General features: G+C 35.7%; 1 protein-coding gene across 1 annotated transcript; it reads left to right on the forward strand.

The window, feature by feature from the left end:
- Nucleotides 1-217: 217 nt before the first annotated feature.
- LOC146132992 (sodium-independent sulfate anion transporter-like) lies at nt 218-9,861 on the forward strand. The gene is made up of 12 exons (XM_083397618.1): nt 218-679; nt 956-1,111; nt 1,806-1,967; nt 2,467-2,543; nt 4,105-4,247; nt 4,363-4,629; nt 5,529-5,640; nt 8,298-8,494; nt 8,570-8,684; nt 8,762-8,886; nt 9,526-9,656; nt 9,736-9,861. Exons 1-12 carry the CDS (start codon nt 218-220, stop codon nt 9,859-9,861), a joined length of 2,073 nt encoding a protein of 690 aa, XP_083253744.1.
- Nucleotides 9,862-19,526: the final 9,665 nt, after the last annotated feature.

Genomic DNA, 19,526 nt, shown 5'->3' on the forward strand with positions numbered 1-19,526 from the left:
TGTTGTTTCATACAACAGGTTAAATACGCTATTTTTCAACGCAGCACTGTTTTTATCGATTGGCCGTGATCCTTTTTTTCCTTGAATTTTTTGCGATTGCATCACACTTATTTTTCGTTTTTTAGGAAAAAAAGGAAAGGGCGTGTTTTCTGATCTAAAACTATTGCGACTTAGCAAGCTGTTTCTAAAAAAAGGCGTAAACTGTTGACGAACGACAATGCCTGGCAGCGAATCACATAAAGACGCCAATACTTTGCTGCCCAATCACACCTACGACGCGGTGTCGGACAGAAGTGCCGAAAAGGAGCAACAAGTTGAGGACAACGATAGCAAATTATTAGCAGAAACTTCGATGGAGACCTCAGTTTCAAACGACAACGGCATGCCAAATGGCAATTCGGATATTGAGAATCAAAATAAAAGTCCCAAGAAAAGTAGGATAAGCGAAATAAAACATGGGGCTGAATTTGCTGCTAGACGTACCAAATCCTGTTGCGGGAGTTACTGGTCAGATATATTCTCCGTTGACCATCTCAAACAAAGGTTGCCAATTATTAATTGGTTACCCAAGTATAGAGGTCGTACTTTAAAGTGTGATTTGATCGCTGGTTTAACTGTCGGGTTGACTGTCATCCCGCAGGGAATGGCATATGCCGATTTGGCAGGACTTGACTTGCAGGTAGGTTCGGTTTTTGCCGTAAAACTATTACAGGGTTTGATATTTTATTGAGATTGTTGTCCGCCACTATACGGTATTTTTTTCACTAACACATTTTAAAAAAATCGCAAAATGAATAAATTAGGGATTTCACAATCAGCATTCTGTGGCCGACTCAGCTACATTTGTTTACGTCACCCATATTGATATATTTGTAATTAAAACTGACAAAAAGCAACACAAACACGAGACCCCAATATATATAAATATTTGTTCATTTTATTTTTGTTTTTGCAGTATGGGTTGTACAGTGCATTTATGGGTTGCTTCATATATGTTTTGCTGGGCACTTCCAAAGACATTACCCTTGGCCCAACAGCAATCATGTCGATCCTGGTGGCGGAATATTCGTACGATCGATGGGGACATCCGGATCCAAATGGGGAGCATACGGTTGGTTTGCTGTACGCATATCCTCTGTTTACCATTTGTTTTAACATTAAATGTTTATAACTTCCGCCCTGAGTAACCTTGCCTCACCACGATGTAATTTCAATTGGGTAAACTGTTTAGAACTTGAAAACAGTGCTTCATGTTATATATCAAAAGGGACCATAATTAAAGTACAAATGTAATGTACAGCACTTTTAGTAACCGCTTGTCGCAATATAGACAAATAACTTGTTTCATATGGTAATTTATAATATTGTTATAAATTAAACTTACGTATGTTTTAAATCCGTTTTAAAACTGTTATCAAGGTTTAACCTTCCACTGTTCGATTGTTGACAGCCACTCCCTATAGTTCGCATTCTCGTGCATCATCGATTAGTGGATAACGATATTTTCCAGACAATACCGTTCGGATTTTTGTCACGTATCCCTCCTGAAAAGTTGGAGGGTAGCAGTGCATATTTATACCGTATTATACGTTCACAATCGTAATGCAATTTTACAAAAACATCATTTGGAATAAAAACAATGGAATGTGATTTTAAGGGTGTAAAAAGCAATGGACAAAGGTTGAACTCCAAATATTAAAATATATTCACTGAGAGATGCGTTACGCCACCGAAAAATGAAAGGCCACGTATCACGTACTGAACATTACGGATTTCGAAAGACCAAAATAGTTTGTGTTGTTTAGACCAATGCCACACTTGCTATATTACTGACGTTTTTATGTGGTATAATTCAACTATTGATGACATTATTTAAACTTGGATTTCTTGTTCGATACATTTCCCATCCTGTCATTGCTGGTTTTACATCTGCCGCATCAATTGTGATCAGCATGACCCAACTTAAGGTGAGGGACGTTGTTTTTAAACTATTGATTTACAGTGCTAAATGGTCAGCCAGGACTAACTACGCTCGTTGTAAACCAAGTTCTCACCAATTAAACAATAGTGAAAACACGAAATTTGAGCAAACTTTGTAGCATGGCCAACACTTATGGCCGTATTTGTCTTTTCAATTCCTCAAAACAAGGGCGTTGTTTACCATTTCAAGAGGTTTTGTAGTAATTAAAAGTTTAAAATTATGTGGCAATTTTAACAATAGTGGTTCAAAATTGTTAATAACTAAAGAATGACATGTCGCGCTATACTCTTATGTAAATACATAGCTTTATCGTATTGTTGAGTTTTTGAACAACGTCTAAAATAAAAAATACGATTCGACAAAGATATATGTTACAACATTATTTTAGGAGAAAGCCCTAAAAAGATTGGCAATATTTTACAACTTGATTTTAAATAATTTCGGATCAATTATAATAAACATTTATGATTTTTCTTTATCTTTAGAAAATCTTTGGGATTAAAACTCCGAGGGGTTTCTTCCAGACAGTATATTACCTGTTTTATGACATTGCAAAGACTAAGTAAGTAGGCATGTTGTATATTTAAACTGTAAGGAATTCTTTTTTTCTATTGTGTTTGTCCTGCGGCACACTACCAGAGCTAAATAACTGGGCCGCACATCCACAAAATATATAATATTCGATAACAGGCATATGAACAAACCAGAATGTATTACGATTAAATAAAAAAGGCGCAACAAATTTGACGCTTTACATTCCTTTATCTTTCAATTTTACAGTTTTACGGTCCTCTTAAAGTGTATTTGTACTTTGACGCATACGCCGCATAAAATAGATTCGCATGTTGCTAGGGATAACGGCATTTATACTTCGTTCATCAGAAATTGGACAACACAACATGACATTTATGCATAGTGCATTTGGGCTAACTATAGATTTAATTAAAACGAATAAAAGCACTAGCAAAGCGCGAAAATGTTTAAAACTGTAGTTTTTTCGGTGAGTATGGCCTGGTGGCCCTTTGATGCAACAAGCAGCGAAAATGAAAACTCCTAGCCACAATACCCTTTACAATCAATTTCCGTCCAAAAACTACACATTAAAAGTGAAAAACAATAAAATAGCTCGCGGCAACTAAAAATGGCTAAAAGGCCCACAGTTTTTCCACCACTGCATCATCTCTAATTTAAACACATATACTGTTTCCACCAACGTCTTCAACCAAAGCCCAGCTTCTAACCCCATCCAATGCCTATCCCGAAAGCTAACCAAGATCAATCATACGCGGACAGGGACACCATTAAAACCATGACATCGAAGCAGCCCGATGTTAGAATGACTGGTACCTAAAGGGCGGCGCCCAATTGACCCATGAGCTATTCTAACGGTTCAGATGTAATTTGTCCATTAAAATTTAATTTCGATGAGATTATACTTTGTAGTTCAAAAGAATCAATCTGTTTAATATAGGTTTGCGTCGTATTAACACGGGTTTAGGTCCTTTACCGGTGGAGTAAATTGACATTATATTGATAAAGACGTTTCGATACGTTCTGGTTATATCTACAGCACACTTTAACAAAAATTAAATTTCCGGACTAATGCCGCTGTTTGTCTAGTTGCGCTATGTATATATATTTTTTAATTGGTGTTATATTCTGCGATATATATTGTTGATTTACAGGACTTATTGTTCACTCAAACTTGTACATTTCCCTGGGCGGGTACCTCTCATCTACTCAGTTAACAACCATTACTTTAGTAGACTACTATAGTCTACGAAAACCTGTCAGTGTGTGTCACTGTAAAAAGTGTTTCGAATCATAAGGATAACATAAATGGGTATATTGTTAGTTTTCGTTCCTTTTGTCCAAGAAAGTTTGCTCATAATTATTAACAGGTATTAAACTCCAAAATTTTGTTTCAAACTTACATTTAATTATTTTCTCATTTGAAGTTTATGAATTATTACTTTTGGCACATAACAATTCAACTGCAGTTTTATCACTTATCAGAAACTTTCGATGCATAAACACCTACAAAAACATTTGAATAACCGGAAAAGTTTTAATGATGTTTAACGTGCTACATATGTCAGTTTTCAAAATAACATTACTTTCAGGCACTGGGATTTCGTTCTCGGAGTGAGCAGCATGATTTTATTGTATCTCCTTAAATATTCCAAAAACCGTTGGTCTAATCCGAAAGCAGGCGATACTAAACTTAAAATGGTTTTGAAGACTTTGCTTTGGATATTTGGAACTGGTGAGTCATACGTTATAGATTACAATTCGTTTCAGTTATGCGGTTGAGTACATGTAGTTTTAGTGGGTTAAATAAAAGTTTTTAGTGGGTAAAAGAAAACGTTATTTCTTTTCAGGGCGAAATGCTGTCGTGGTTGTGCTATCTGCAAGCATTGCTTACGGAATTACAGATATTGAGATTCCAGTCGACCAAAGGCCGCTAACGTTGACACAAAACATCTCTGGGGGAATTCCAGCTTTCGCTCTACCGAAATTTAGTTACGATATTCCACATACAAATCAAACAGTTCCTTTCTCTGAAATGGTTTCAGCACTCGGTAGCGCATTGGCGGTGATACCGCTCATGGGTTATCTTGAGTCCATCGCTATTGCCAAAGCTTTCAGTACGTTCTACAAATCCAATAGTTTAATGCACGAAATACTTTCTAAAGCTTTTACCTATTATGTTTTGTTAACATTTTTCGCTAAACGTAGTTTTGTAAAATTACATTATACCGTTTTATTGCACCTACAAAACAAAGTAACAATCAATAAAAACAAAATAGCAATCAATAAATATCGAAAGCTAAGTAGGGTTTTCGGGTATAGCGATATATCCCCTTGTTAAACAACTTAGTACAATTACAGCTGAAACTATCATTCACAGCATGCTGGTTTTTACCATTCTTCCATTTGGCGAAACTTGTTTACTTGCTGTTTCAATATAGATTTCGTAATCAAAAAAAGAATGCATTTGAAAACTTAAAAGTTATTTGTTTGTCGCCCATCCGATAAAAAAAGTATTCAGCTGGCCGTGATGTGTAACGCAGTTCGAATTTAGAGTCAGTGGCAAAAAGCGTCTTTTTACTGGTAATTCTAATCCATTTTTAAATACTAGAAAATTGTTGTTAGTTGTTCTAAGATAAGCTAAATTCTACTTTAATTGCATATGTTATAATGTAAAGCGAAATATATGAATAAATATATATATTCCATGCGATTAATGTAAATTTTTTAGCCGTTTTTTTTTAAATGTTTTTTATAAGTTTCAGTAATACCACCTACATCTGTATGTAATTCAATATGCTGTAAATCATTTCACCGAACTTTGTTTATCACTTAAAACAAAAGCCAAGTATATTTCAAAGGGAAAAAATCAAGAATATAATCTGGATCAATTCATATTAATGCTTTGCATCACCTTTTTAATAGACTGTCTGCGACATACTGACATCAATAACTAGTTAATCGTTAATTTCACTTTTCAACTTGTCTTGTAGATTTTTAACCTATTTACGTTCAGGTCGTAAGAATCATTATAAAGTCGACCCATCGCAAGAGTTGTTTGCCATTGGAGTTGGAAACTTTCTCTCCGCGTTCGTCAGTTCTTACCCGATCACTGGAAGCTTTGGGAGGTCAGTGCACTATTCAGATTAATGATTTCAAAGTTAAAAAACAACGTGGTTTTGTGACTTCCGTGTAGTAGTTCGTTTTACTCCTTTGTATTCAAAATAGGTCTTGTTTATAATCTTCTTCTTGGTCATACAAAACTATAAATGATGACGCAAATTTCGATCGAGATGAAAGTTTTACGACATTTTAATATTTTTTTTTAAAACAGAAAACAAATTAATCAAAAATACAGATTTAAATTTAGCATTAAAACCAGGTTACCACTCACTATCTATTGACTGTAAGTCAGTTAAAAAGTGATAAATCAATCCAAATGTTCGAAACAGAACTCACGCGCTCCCAAATTTACTGCAAAAACGATTCTGTTTGAAGCAGGGAATCGAACCTTTTAACTTTGTTTTCCGGGTTAGGTTCAAGCGTTTGTTCAGAATCCAGATCAGTTTCGGCTTCGGTTTGACGTAGGCTGATTAAAGGAAATCGGTTTAGCTCCAGTTAGACCAGTGGTTCTCAACCTTTTTGTTCTCGCGACCCCATTAAGTTTTCGATATCTTGCGCGACCCCCAATTATAGTGTATGATAAATAAACCTGAGTAAATAAAAAACACATTTTAAAATTGGCAAAATTCAAATAGGGAAAAAATCTAGTCTCGAATTGTATCAAAATTTGGCTAAAATGTTCTATGTACAACAGGCTAATGTTACGGTTTAAGCCAGGGTTGCCAGAGATTGACATTTTAGGTCAAATAATATTTAGCATGAACCTAGTGCGAGACTAAAGAGAATCAATGGAGTTAACTGTTATTGGTGAGCAACCAAAATCCCTTACAAAATTTGCAAAAAAAATTTACAAAACGGTTAGTCGTTAACAGCAGTGCAATAATAAAGCTGTCTGTAAATTCTATTTCCTTTTGCAAAAACGGCAAAACCAAAATTTTATTATCGGTATTCTGTGGATGTTTCGGAAAAGACTATTTCAAATGTTATAATACCGCTGAAAAGTAGAAATACTTTGCCTGTAACCAATGGTAAATCTAGCACAAATTTTATTGTTAATTGGCCTAATTTCAATTTGGAACTAAAGCGCCCTATACTACACCTGACGCTTTGGTACTGCAGAAAATTATTGCAGAAATGCGCATCAAAATCTCGCGAAGCGCGAACAATTTTTGAATTAACGTTGTTGAAGTTGGTATCAAAGTTTGTAGGCCTCGTGAGCCCGTGGTTTTACTGTTTCAAAAAAATTCGGCCAAATTAGGACAGAAAGCTTACTTTTCCTAATGATTTACAAACCATCTGGCAACCCTGGTTTAGGCGTGTCCATTCATTTTTATTAGATATTGTTTGACTGAAGCTACGCTTGATTCGTTAATTAAAAAGTGTAATAGTGACGTCATAAACGCGACAGGTTCACGGCAGCAAAAGCCGTACAAAGACAAATGTTAGACTGGCGATTGCTTTTGCTCCTATACTGCTAAACTGTTAGTTCATATTGCCTAATTCTTATGAATATTTCCTTAATGAAATTCTACATGGCGACCCCCCCAGACAACCCCTTGCGACCCCCTTGGGGGTCGCGACCCCCAGGTTGAGTACCACTGGGTTAGGCCAAAGTTAGTTTTAGAACCAACTTATGAAGTTCCGGTTCGGTATCGATATAGATGTCTTACACTAAATTACAAATGGATAAAGTATACTTAATAAATGTTTATTAATGTTAAAGGTGCAGTTATTGAATGAACACGCTGAACATTAAAAATGCCCGTATTTTTGGAAAGCATTGTTTTTGCATGAAAAAAATCACTAACTGTTTTACAAGGTTCGGGTTCGGCTCGAGTGACCTTTTTTTAAGGCTCGAGTGACCTTTTTTTTAAGGCTCGAGTGACCCCTAAATATCCAGATCACTTCCGGTTCCTATCCCTTAAATTAAAATAACGGTTCAAGTTCGGTTACAGTTCGGGTAAAATTAGCCGACCACCTCTAATACTTCGGATGTACAGGCTAATAAAAACGTAATAACTCCTTCGGGAAAATATAGGTCTTTCCCGAAAATAAAGTTTTACAATAAAAAATATTTTTCATATGACAAAAATTGGTTGGAATATGAATTTTAATTTTAATTTGTGTTTACCTATTGTAAAAGCCTGATGGATCTATCTTAAAACGAACTGAGACGACGAGCTCCCTTTAAAAAAAAATTTCAATAAAACGGCATACAATTGAAGTGGAATGTAATTATTTGCAAGTCCAACTTGCAATAAGACCGAATGAAACAACATCAATTTCAGGAAAAAAAAACACTTCGGAATAAGGCCAAAAGAGGACCAACCATCAAAATCCGAAATAAGACCGACGTCAGAACAAAGCCCGAATCCGCTAAATAAGATATAAACCATAACATTAAGATATAAAAACAACCTCCTATGTAATCCAAAATTCCACCCCCAACTTCATTACCAACTCAACAAAAAACGGTTTATCATTGGTCAACACTATTCCGATTGAGATATTGTTTCTTTATATTTGTTGCGTATTTATTCAAAACAATAGTTCCAGGGGTTTTCGTAGTTAAAATACACCTGATGATTGTTGGCCGAGATTTAATTAGTCAAGATACAAAGTTATATTTTAAGCTGTGTCATAATTTGATGTTTTGTTACAGGTCTGCTGTCAATGCTCAAAGCAACGTTATGACCCCGATGGGTGGAATATTTACAGGGATTGTGGTACTTTTATCTCTACAGTTTTTAGCCAGTGCCTTTCAGTATATACCGGAGGCAGCGCTTGGTGCCGTTATTATTATGGCGGTAATCAATCTTTTCGACTGGAAAGGCATGCGTCATATATTCCACGTCAGCAGTGAGTGTGCACGTTATTTACGTGGTAGGGCAATATACCTAAACCATAGTCTTACTAATATTTATTTTCTCACAGAAATTGATACAATTCCTTTGGTAATAACCTTTTTTCTGTGCTTTTGGGATATTGCCTACGGTATCATGGCCGGTATTGGCATTTCAATTCTCATATTACTTGCTAATCATGCAAGGTGGTTATCCATTTTTATTTATTAGTAATGGTCGTTCAGGTGTATAAGTGAATAAAATGTAATACATTTTTTTTCAGACCAATTGCCAAAAAAGAAAAATACATAGAATCAGCAGGTGTTGTTATAATTAAAATAAAGAGAGGACTCGATTTCCCAGGTGCGGAGTATATCGAAGAAAAATTGCAAGAACAGATAGAAGAAGGTAAAAATGTCTTTTGAAAGGTATTGATAACTATATGTGGTTTAAGTTACCTTTTCCATATGGGCAGAACTATAGGGACGAATCTGTAAAAACACGTTTGTCAAGGAAATCAACAAACACTTTTGGAACTACTATCCAGGTGTCGCCCACTTATGCTTGATTGCAATCGACTGAAATATTTTTAGAGACTCGCGATCGCCTGGTTCAGTAAAAAAGTCAGAACAACACATATTACACATTTTGAGCGTTAATTGCATTCCAGGCCAGCGATGGAGGTTAAATTGTTAAAAAGAACGCTTGATTAGGCTTGTCCAGACAACAATTAGTCATTTTAATGTTTCGATTGGCTGCGGCAGCTACTATAATGACAACACATATTCGACGCACAGGTGAAATGTGGCGATCGACCGGTCTATCGCGATCGACATGTCGGCTACCCCTGTACTATACAATTGGTTTTACCGTCAAAATTTTTAGACATGCCTTAAGAGACCGGGACCCTAAACTGTAGACGTTTATTTAAGTTATATATTTTCGGTAAATTTACTTAAAGGATGTTTTATTTGGTTTAGTTATAAACGATTTTAACATGTATTTTCTACCTAATTAAATACAGTTCATGCATACTTTTGTTTATAGGATCTCTTACGGATGTTATTGTTGACTGTTCCAAATTGACCTCTCTAGATTACAGTGGGGCAGAAGCGTTTTTGCACGGTGCTGATGCATTTAAAGTAGCAAACATACAACTGTGTCTTTGTTCATTGTCTGTAAGTGCAGTTTGTAATTTAATAAATTTTCTACAGTTTGCTACATAGCAGTTTACCGATTGAAATAACACTTTTTCAGCCGAATAAACAAGCAATGCTAGTACGTCTGAACGTTGATAAGGTTGGCGTCAAATTTTATGATACATTAGATGAGGCGAAGGAGGAGGTTGTTCTCAAGTTAAATCAGACCGTTCCAAGTGGATGATGGTTTCCAAAGATGTTCTGATATGACATTACAAAGAGGTTGACTTGAAATACTTAATAAAAAAACATTACTAACATTTTGTATGTATCTTTTTCTAACTAATTTGTTTTTTGAAAGACAAAATTTTGCAGAGAATGTGGAAATAATAATACAATTTTCCCACCAAATTTGGTCGCACACACATTATTGGCTGTACATTTCCGTTTGTTGTGTAGTCCTGCTTTGTTATTTCTTAAACTATAGAATTTAAGTTTGGGTCAATTAAGTCGTATTTCGATTGTATGACTCATGTAAATATTTTGTTGAATGACTGCGATCATTACATAATTATGTAAGATTACGAATAAAAATGGTGATCTAGCACTTTGGACTTTATGTGGTGGTGTGGCGTTTGTTTTTGGTGCCTTGTTTTACTGTTTACAAAAGCTTTTAAAGATTTATGTTTAAACCTATGTTAATATACTGAATGAAAGGCATTTTTCAATAAATTTCGATCATTTTTATTATTTAAACATGGTCTTAGCACTCACTAAGGGTCATTACTCATTAGTCTATGTCTATCAGTAATACATATTCTGTGTCTCGGGTGTATTGTATAACAATGGCGTTTACAGGTCTTTCTTACATTTTTATTTGAAACACAACTAACATGATGCTTTTAACGGGCACACTTACTATTTTTGTTATTCGTGTAGCGCTTAACGTTATTGCACTATTGACTAGTAGTTTAGTTTATTATTTTCATGTTTAAGTATTGCATACATCACTCGTTGATTGGCATCGTTGTTCAATAAAACTAATTGCTAATATAGTATGCGTTTCATGTAGGTAGTTTCATAATCATCCGTTACCGACAGTGTTATTGGCCACATTTCGTTTAGCGCTGTAGAATTGTGACAGTGTATGGCATAACGATCCAAATAACCAAAATGAATGGTGGATTGTGCCTAACTACTAACATAGAAACAAACATACTTTTAAGCATTGCTTTCATTAAAAAAAAGAAAGATATGAATAATTATTTAATTATTTTGTTTTAGAACTTACGGTTTACATTTAAAAAAATTCAACAACCATTTTTTACCAGTAGCGACACACCAAACAAATTGTTCTCCACTTTTCGCAATCAAAATTGAAATATCCTTAACAAGTAACAGCGGATCACCTGAAAGAGCTTTGCGGCATAATTGTTCCATGGTTGTCTTGAACATTAGCACAACAAAAGGCTATTATTTAAGGATTTAGAAATTTTTTTATGGACAAAATAACAGTTGGCGGAAAAGATTTATATACTAAAAGGTGACCTAAACTTAGGAAAAGTCAAGGTTTCAATATTCTAACAGTTACCCAAACGGACACATAAACGACATCGGTAATTCTAGTGTTTTAAGAGAAGAAGAAAAGGGAAGGGCAATGGGTCGCACAAATTTAATAAAGTTACACAAGTAATATACTTCATTCAATTAAAATATATGTGTCATTATGGCTCAATTGCAGTGGACATTCAGTTATATTTTACTCACAGATACTGACAATTAATGTTCCTTCCTCCGGGAAGGTTTGCCGAAATTAGTCAGACCAATCTCCAACATTTAAATGAGTTTTGATTTTGTAGCCTATAACAAGTATGGATGAGGTTTTTATGTCGAATTGTAAAAATGTATTTTTCCGAGGACTTTTTTTGGTAGTTCCTGGCACTTTTCCAGTGATGAATCAACAGAAAACGTTCTGTTGCAATTATTTGGTTTAGGCGCTTTTCACCTGCGGATTTACTGGCATAATATGTATTAACGTAAAACACACAGAGCGCATTTTGATGTAGTAATAAAGACATTTACACGTTAGAAAACGTTTTGTCTATGGCATGCAAAACAGACCTACTGCTAATACTTGCACAAATGTGCATATTTACGTTATTCTACTTCCGTATCTCTATACCCTAACAATTCGCTCACCACCAACTAAAATTGTGTGTTTGTCACTGCTGATTTGTTCTGATCTGCTGTGACGACTTTGCAAGATTCCGATAACAACCCCGTCTATAAGAAAGAGCCCATTTCAATATGTACGGCGTGGTTAAAATAAGAGGACATACAACTGATACAAGCGTGCCTCTTTACCTCACTTCGTCCGTGGATGAAAGGGTTTGAAGTAGTCGACACCGCTGAGAACGGCATATATCACACAGCACCAAGGACTAAAATACTCGTCTAGGAAATGTCATCACCCGCCTCTCATCGACGTAGAAACTGAACTCGTCATAGGCAATGGTCCGCCAAATCCGTTCCTAATATTTTTTCGCACGGCGAATCAACAAGGTTCAGCTTATTCACGGATTTAGATCGTTACTCTTCGACTTAAACAAACTACAAACTGTTGCTGAGTAACCTTCTTCTCGAAATCCAAATACTTTGGACCAGCTGCACGGTCCATGCTTCATTAGGCATGGACTTTAGACAGTTATCGGTGAAAATGTCGTCTTAGCCATAGCTTTGCCCCCACGCATATGTATGAAAAGATACAGTAAATTGAACTATCTGTATACAAATTTCTTCTTTCCAAGATCTCAAAAAATATCTTGATGAGTAGAAAACGTTTATTTGTACATCAGTGTGTGTAGCCATTTATGCAGCCAAAGGCAGCGACTTTTGTTTTTTACAGTTGTGCTCAAAATTTTCTGTAATATAGTGGTTTTGTATTTGGAGTAAATAATATAATTTATATATTCAATGGTATAGTTCCTTAATAAATGCAAGAAATGTATCATTCCGCGTTTTTTTAGAATGCTCTTTTTATGCTCCTTCATTTCCATTGGCTTCGTTTTAGCGAATAGCTTTATGGTATCACTGTTAATTAATGACTAAAACTAATTAAAATGTTACTTTATTTGATAAGAAGGCACATTGCTGAATTGAAAAGTCGTAGTTGTAATTAAAAAGAGCATAATATGTTCTATATAACTGCTAATTAATCGTGAGTAGCGTATGGGTTTTCGAAATTTTCTTGCACGTTCATTTGATAAATTGTTCCTCACATTTTATTCGTTTTACGTGCATGCGTGGGGAATACGAGATGTGATTTTTTCTAATAGACAATTTACAGTGTAATTGTGTTTCTAACATCAATATATGAGACGTATTTCTTTAAGAATAATGTATCTAACGAATCGCTTTGTTTCGGTGCAAAAATATTTTCTTTGGCTTAATACCGCGAGCCAATATTCTTCAAAGCTCACCATAAATTTCTACGATTCGCCGATAAAAATTTCCCAAAAACGGGTACGATACCGGCCACCTGTTGGCGTTAAAGAGGTACAACGAAACGCTGTAAGTTAATCTTCGTTTGGTATATCGTACAACAAATTATACTATGGGCGAAATTGTTATACAATGATTATAACAAAATCATTAGCATTATGTTCAAGATCCTTATTTCTCCTTACGTACTTTGTTAACTGCTCACTATAAGGATGTGGTGTGGCTAGTAACAAGGTAATCTCGCTCTTTGCTTACAGTTGTGGCGTTAATGCGCCTTCAAAACTTGTTGATTGTCCACTTGTCCTTCAGAGTGCAAACTCTGTTTGTGTGTTCAAGACAGTGGTGGAAATAAGCCGGAACGGTCCGGAACGGCGTTCTGGTAAAATTATTTCTGGTTTAGTAAAATCATTTTTGCAGGTACACTGAAAGGGTTTTTGTTCACAGTGTCTCTCCATCAATTTTTTTAAACTATTATCGTTCTCTGACTATCCATCTTTAAATGATGTAGCCCAGTGTTTCACAACCTTTTTTTGCTTGCGGCACCCCATACAAAATATAAATAGTTCGCGGAACCCTTGCTCGTGTTTTTGCTGAGTGGATTAACTGGAACGTTACAATAAACGAGATTATAAAAAGAAGCTTACTAATACAGCAAAATTGGAATCCTAAATAATGTAAAATATCTTTCGGCACCTTTGAGCGTTAAAAATGGCACCCTATAGAGTGCCGCGGCACCCCGGTTAAGATGTAGCCTATAGCCTACCAGGGGTCGGCAGCCTTTTCTAAGTCGAGGACCATAGCCAAACTCTGTCATAAAAAAGGTAGTTGAATAGGACTCACGAAAAAAAAGTCTCTGAAAACAGATTAGGAAAAGTTTTTGATAAAAATTCAATCGCCGTCGCTGAAAGAAAAATAGTCATTAAGAAAAGCTAAGGGTCGTCACCTGATTTGATGTATTGCTAATTTTGCAACCCTGCATTTGAGTGTGGAGTACCGATGTTTTAAACGATATTTACGACCGTGAAATGCAACTTTAAGTAACTTTTGACAAATAAAATTGTTTTCACTCGTATTTACATCCCTTAACATCTAAATCATTTTAGATAATAGGCTATACTAATTTGGAAAACATCTATTTAAAAAAAAAGATTTTCTTTAATTTTTCTAAAAATAATCCTAGAAACCAAGATAAACACGACGAAAAATAGATTTAGAGCTAAAAACCTTGTGCTGGCAGTTCTGCGGACGGGTAGAAAATGTTATTTTTTTAGTTGCATACCTATTTATTTACCTACCGGTACTTAAAAAATAACTTCAGATTTCCTAAGGTCGTGTTTATCTCGTTATACCGTCACCTTTCTTTCATGGGTTCCGGGAAGAAAATTCTTTATCGTTCTACGTAAGGAGATAATATTCCTTTTAGCTCTGGTTCAAGGCATCGCGTTTCTTATTTGCACATTTGTGCATAAGTTTGACCAAGTAGAGCAGGCTACTACTTAAATTATGGTCACTTGTTTTATGCCCCAAATCACCTAGCTTAGAACGCTCAAACACAAAGTTCGGGAATTTTAGCGTGGCTTTTCATACTGCGAAACTTAAGCAATTTACAGCACATTTTGATTGGAACGCTCTTATGAGCTTTGTGGTGTATTCGGTTTAGCCGGGACAGTCCCGTTTTTAGACTTTGTCCCGGCGTCTTGGTCAGTCAACCAAAGCTTCTCTCTTTGGTATTTAGTTACCCAACATAGTTCGTCACTACACTATTATATTAAAGAACTGTTGTTGGCCTGTTTAGAAGATTGCTGTGTTCCTGGTATATTTTATTTTTCTTTGCGTTAAACGAATGGCAATTGATACGTCACAGCAGCAGATAATCGGCGCAATACATTGTTAGCGTATTCGCTAGTTTAATAATGCTAGGCCAGTATCAAGAAGTGCTACATTTGCAGTGCAAGTTTAGCAAAGACAATCTAAAAAAAAAAATCAATTTTAGCTGTTTGCAAGAAAAAAGGCGGCGCTGGTCTAGAATCCTACCACAGTTCTAAAATCAACGCATAAAATTTGAGTTAGCATGCGGGTTAGCGTTTGGGTGTGGGTGGGTCAAGTATTATTATATTCCAAATTTAATAATAATACTTGACTTACCTTAACCCAAACGCTAACCTGTACCCTAACCCAAATGGTGTTTCGTTGTGGTAGGATTCTAGACCAGCGCCAAAAAGGCACCTTTTTTTGCTCTACTACGGCAAAAAAATACCAATTCAGAAGTTCTTAATTCTGTGCAAACAACCCGAAAGCATTTAGCTTTGTTTCGAATTGCACGTTAGTGTTTGTTTGACTGACCACAACTGGCGTCTTTACGTCAATTGTTTTCAACGTTCACGCTATGACGTATTTTTGTGACGTCATGTCTGAATGCATGCCAAAAATGCTAGATCCCCTGGATGTTTATACGTCCCAGTATCAATAACTCCCCTAATAATTTTAACCTTAACCCCACCCATTACCCAACACTAACCCCAAACAGGGTCAAACAGTCCGGTACCAAAACGGTAACGCCATACAAACTAGGGCGCCAAAACGTCGACATCAAAACGGCCGAAGCTAGACCGATGGCCCTTGAACGTCACATACCCTCTTCCAACAGTTTCATGCGTTATTTTGGCCATTTGAGCCTATTTCCGATGAATTTAGGACTTGTTTCGACAGGTTTATGTCTTATTCTGGCATTAAGTTCTTATTCTGTCGTGAACATTACTGCGTATTTTGCTTTATTATGTCGCAGAAGAGCAAGTTTTTAGGGTTAGGCCTACTTGTTTTAATGTGTCTTGTTGTAATGTAAATTTGTAAAATCATCGAATAATTTTTTATTCTTGCCTTGCACTTATGCATTACTATTTATTAGTACGCGGAGTTATTAAAAGTCTTTAAAGGTGTATTACAACGGAGATAAAGGTTGAAAAGCACCGACCTAATAGTTTTGCTTTGTTCATCGGAGCATAACGTGAGTCAGCTTAATACAACATATCAAACAGAAAGGCAGGTTGGATGGCCTAAAGTGCATTTTTAAAAGGCGTTCTGCATTATTTGCGCACAGACACATTTTTAACGTAAAAATATGATATGTGTGGTTGCTCGGCTGTCCGTTAACCTATGAGTTAAAAAAAAGCTTTGTTACAAAGTAAAAAGAGGAAATGTGTGTTGATTTTAATTTAAGCTTTACAGAAAGTTGCCGTACAAACCTGTTAAGTTTAATTACTAGGCATGTGAGAGTTAGTGTCTTGTTTACCATACACTAGCTGTCAAGTTGTCCATTCTCCGTTTCCTTTTTCGACCATGCCGACACGCTTCAATGTGTTTAGTTTTAGTTTGAATGGAACATCTGTTTGCATTGTTTTCCCGGTTTACATCACAGTTGGCGGCAATATTTGATGAAAGCTCAGTCACGAAAATGTCATAATAATAGGATGGATTGCAATGAAGGTGCTTTAGGCGCATTTTAATAGTTGTCAGCAACTTCTGAGCACTGCCATTAATGTGACTTGAAGGTTTAGTTATGGTAACAGATGGAATAGATATTTAACTTGGATTAAAATAAGCACTTGGGTTAGCTTACAATATTCTACAGATTGACGTTAGTTTAGTGGTTTGTAGGGTACAGTGTTTTCAAGAAACCGTAATGCAGTACAAACTACATAAATGGGGACAGTAATGTGAATGTTGAATATTTGTTTGTTTAATAACACTGTATGTTTTTCAACTTTTACCAAACTGTGATCGCTGGTGTTATACTTACAATAATAGGTATTCATGCGCTGTGCTAGAAAGTCTGTGTATCTCGTCATAAATGAATATTTAATAAGCTTCAATAAAAACATGCATCTTACACTTAATCTTGTTTTTCCCTCTATATAAGATCGTTGCGTTGTTTTATGTTAATTTTAAGAGGTTTGAGTTCTGTCGTATTTGCTTTAACTCCAAATGACGTTTAATATAATAAAAAATGTGCGCAAAATAACATTTGCCGACAAGTTTATAACTTTCGTTGCTTAAAATTTCATTTGCAAAGTTCCCTTTTAGTTTTATTTTGGATACGTACCACGGTATGGTTTATAAAAAATATCTTGTGAACCGAGGAAACCAGTCGTTCTGTCTGACGAGTTTGAGCGTCGTTTCACACTGAAAGGTTTTTGAAAACCGCTGCCATGTAATTATGTTTTGAGTGAAGTTACCTGCTCTCCTATTGCGTTGTGTTTTGCTTTTAGTAAAGAAAACTTTTACACAAATGTCGATAATTACATGATTGAACATTGTACATACAAGTTAGGCTTGTTTGATTTAAGTTTTTACCTAGTACTACTTTATCGATTTAAAACTTTTCATTTATTTTATAGCGATGCGAATAATGTTATGGGTAGTCAATCTTTTTTAACCAATTTTAAACCGTGTTCAACAGAGCTTAAAATAGCACGACAATGCCTTGATGTTGAGGTGTGATTATAAACCAAATAACGAGAGAAAAAACAACGCAAACATAAAAAGCTTAATAGGACTTCGAACTATAAGCTTTAGGTGAGTCCACTGTGTCAGCGCCTGTTGCGACTGCAATCTTATCCACAATCTTCACCTTTACCATCGAAAGCATAACTCTACTTCAATGCAACTTTAGCGTCAAGTTTCAACAAAGAGGTCCATTGTTCAAACGCCGCATCGTTTGGCAAATTTCCGTGACCTGCACTCTGCACCACGTTGTCAGCGCGCACTGGAAACTGTACTACGACCTAAAATGAAAGCCAGCCGATCGGGTTCTGAAGCTAGTTTGATAGATCATTGAAACATAGTTTGTGACAACTCACTTTAGCCTACTAAATATATTAACATGTTCATCTTTGTGCTAATCAACAATATTTTTGCATAAAAACAAAAAGATCTGCTTCCTGGAAAATATGTAGCGTATTTTATAATATTTATATAATTACCTTACAAAAATACTATAATAAAAATGTGCTCTACCCCACTTCGTTTTATTTGTTACTAGCCAATTAAAGTAAGATCCGGAAGAAAGTCAGGAGGACGTGAAACGTTGAGTTTTGTTATACGTAATACGTTTATTGTTTTGTTGTTGTAATTGGCTTGTTATGACACACAACTGTGTATACTAGTTAAAAAGTAATGAAAATGCCCTTTCTCGTGGTATTGGTCTACTCGCGGTTGGCTGAGTTTCTCAAGTCTCTGAGAAAGTGTTATCATTTAGGTGTCCATGACGGAAACCATTGTCGCGTCGTTATTTTGTCGAACTGTCGAACCTAATTCTTACAACAAGTTTGGTATTGGTACGCAGCGCCCATTATCAATACGTCACTAAATTGTCGATTTTTGCCAAGATTACAGTTACGGAAACACATCGGATCAATTTGTGCGACGGCTTTTGAAATGTTACTCCTTATGATAAGTAAAATCGCGTTGACATGCGAAGCAAAATGGGTGGTCAACGTTATGATACAGTTTCTGGTTACAATTACATATATCTGTAAAAAAAACAGAGTAAAAAATGGCATTCATTGGTCCGTTCATTGTCGCGCGTATTGCAATTTGAACAAGAATAAAAAACATTTTACCAGTTGACCGCTACCACAAAATCATGCTCGTTTTTGCTTTTTTTTAGTCAAACGGTTCTCAGCGTGCTGGTTACAGGCCACATTATTCCAATTAAATAGGCTCTTGGTACTGATTTCACAGTTTGCCCAGCGACAAAATATTTGCTTAACAAATAGAAAGCCTCTTTTGCATTCTCCTTTCAACGAAGTAAGGTACCTCAAACAAAAATATAAGATATTCCGTCCACGTGTCAACAACTACTGAAGCGCTCAGTTTGTTCCTTGGTGTCACCAATGCAAACAATCTATCGATTAACAGACAAGCGAAGTTAGTAGTTTGATGTTTGGTGATAAACGAATAGATGCTTTAATTAAATGCTAATTAGCATCTTCGCTAAATTGCGCCATTTTCATTACGAGTTTCCGCAGAAGAACTCTTGTTTTTTCAGTTATGGGCTCTGTAATATTTTATTGTACACAGTGTGCCTAGAAGAGCGTTTATAACAGGTTAAAAACGAATTTACGAAAGGTTTGGCAGTTCTATTTTTAGGAGAATATATTAATTAGGAATGTTTTATGCTTCGCAAAGTTTTCAATTTGTTCAGGGCCGAGAACCGGTTTAAACCTCCATTTTCTCCTGTCCAAGTCTACATAGTCTGCTGAACATTTCATGCTCGAATGCAACTAGTTTGTCGTGTTTGTGGTTGACCGATTTCCGGTGCTTTTGTATAAATATTAGACACCTGCGCTGTGTTGTGTGCCGCTGATTTCTTTGTATTCCATTGTTGTTGTTAAAAACCTAATTGAACAT

The sequence above is a fragment of the Ascidiella aspersa genome, chromosome 9, assembly GCF_963924565.1.
Source record: "Ascidiella aspersa chromosome 9, kaAscAspe10.2, whole genome shotgun sequence".
NCBI classification, from domain to species: domain Eukaryota; kingdom Metazoa; phylum Chordata; class Ascidiacea; order Phlebobranchia; family Ascidiidae; genus Ascidiella; species Ascidiella aspersa.

Bases quoted from the DNA above. Each gene is read 5' to 3' on its own strand.
- LOC146132992 (XM_083397618.1), top strand. From the start codon at position 218: ATGCCTGGCAGCGAATCACATAAAGACGCCAATACTTTGCTGCCCAAT. The intron at 680-955 runs GTAGGTTCGGTT...TTGTTTTTGCAG, and splicing joins TGGCAGGACTTGACTTGCAG to TATGGGTTGTACAGTGCATT. The intron at 4,248-4,362 runs GTGAGTCATACG...ATTTCTTTTCAG, and splicing joins GCTTTGGATATTTGGAACTG to GGCGAAATGCTGTCGTGGTT.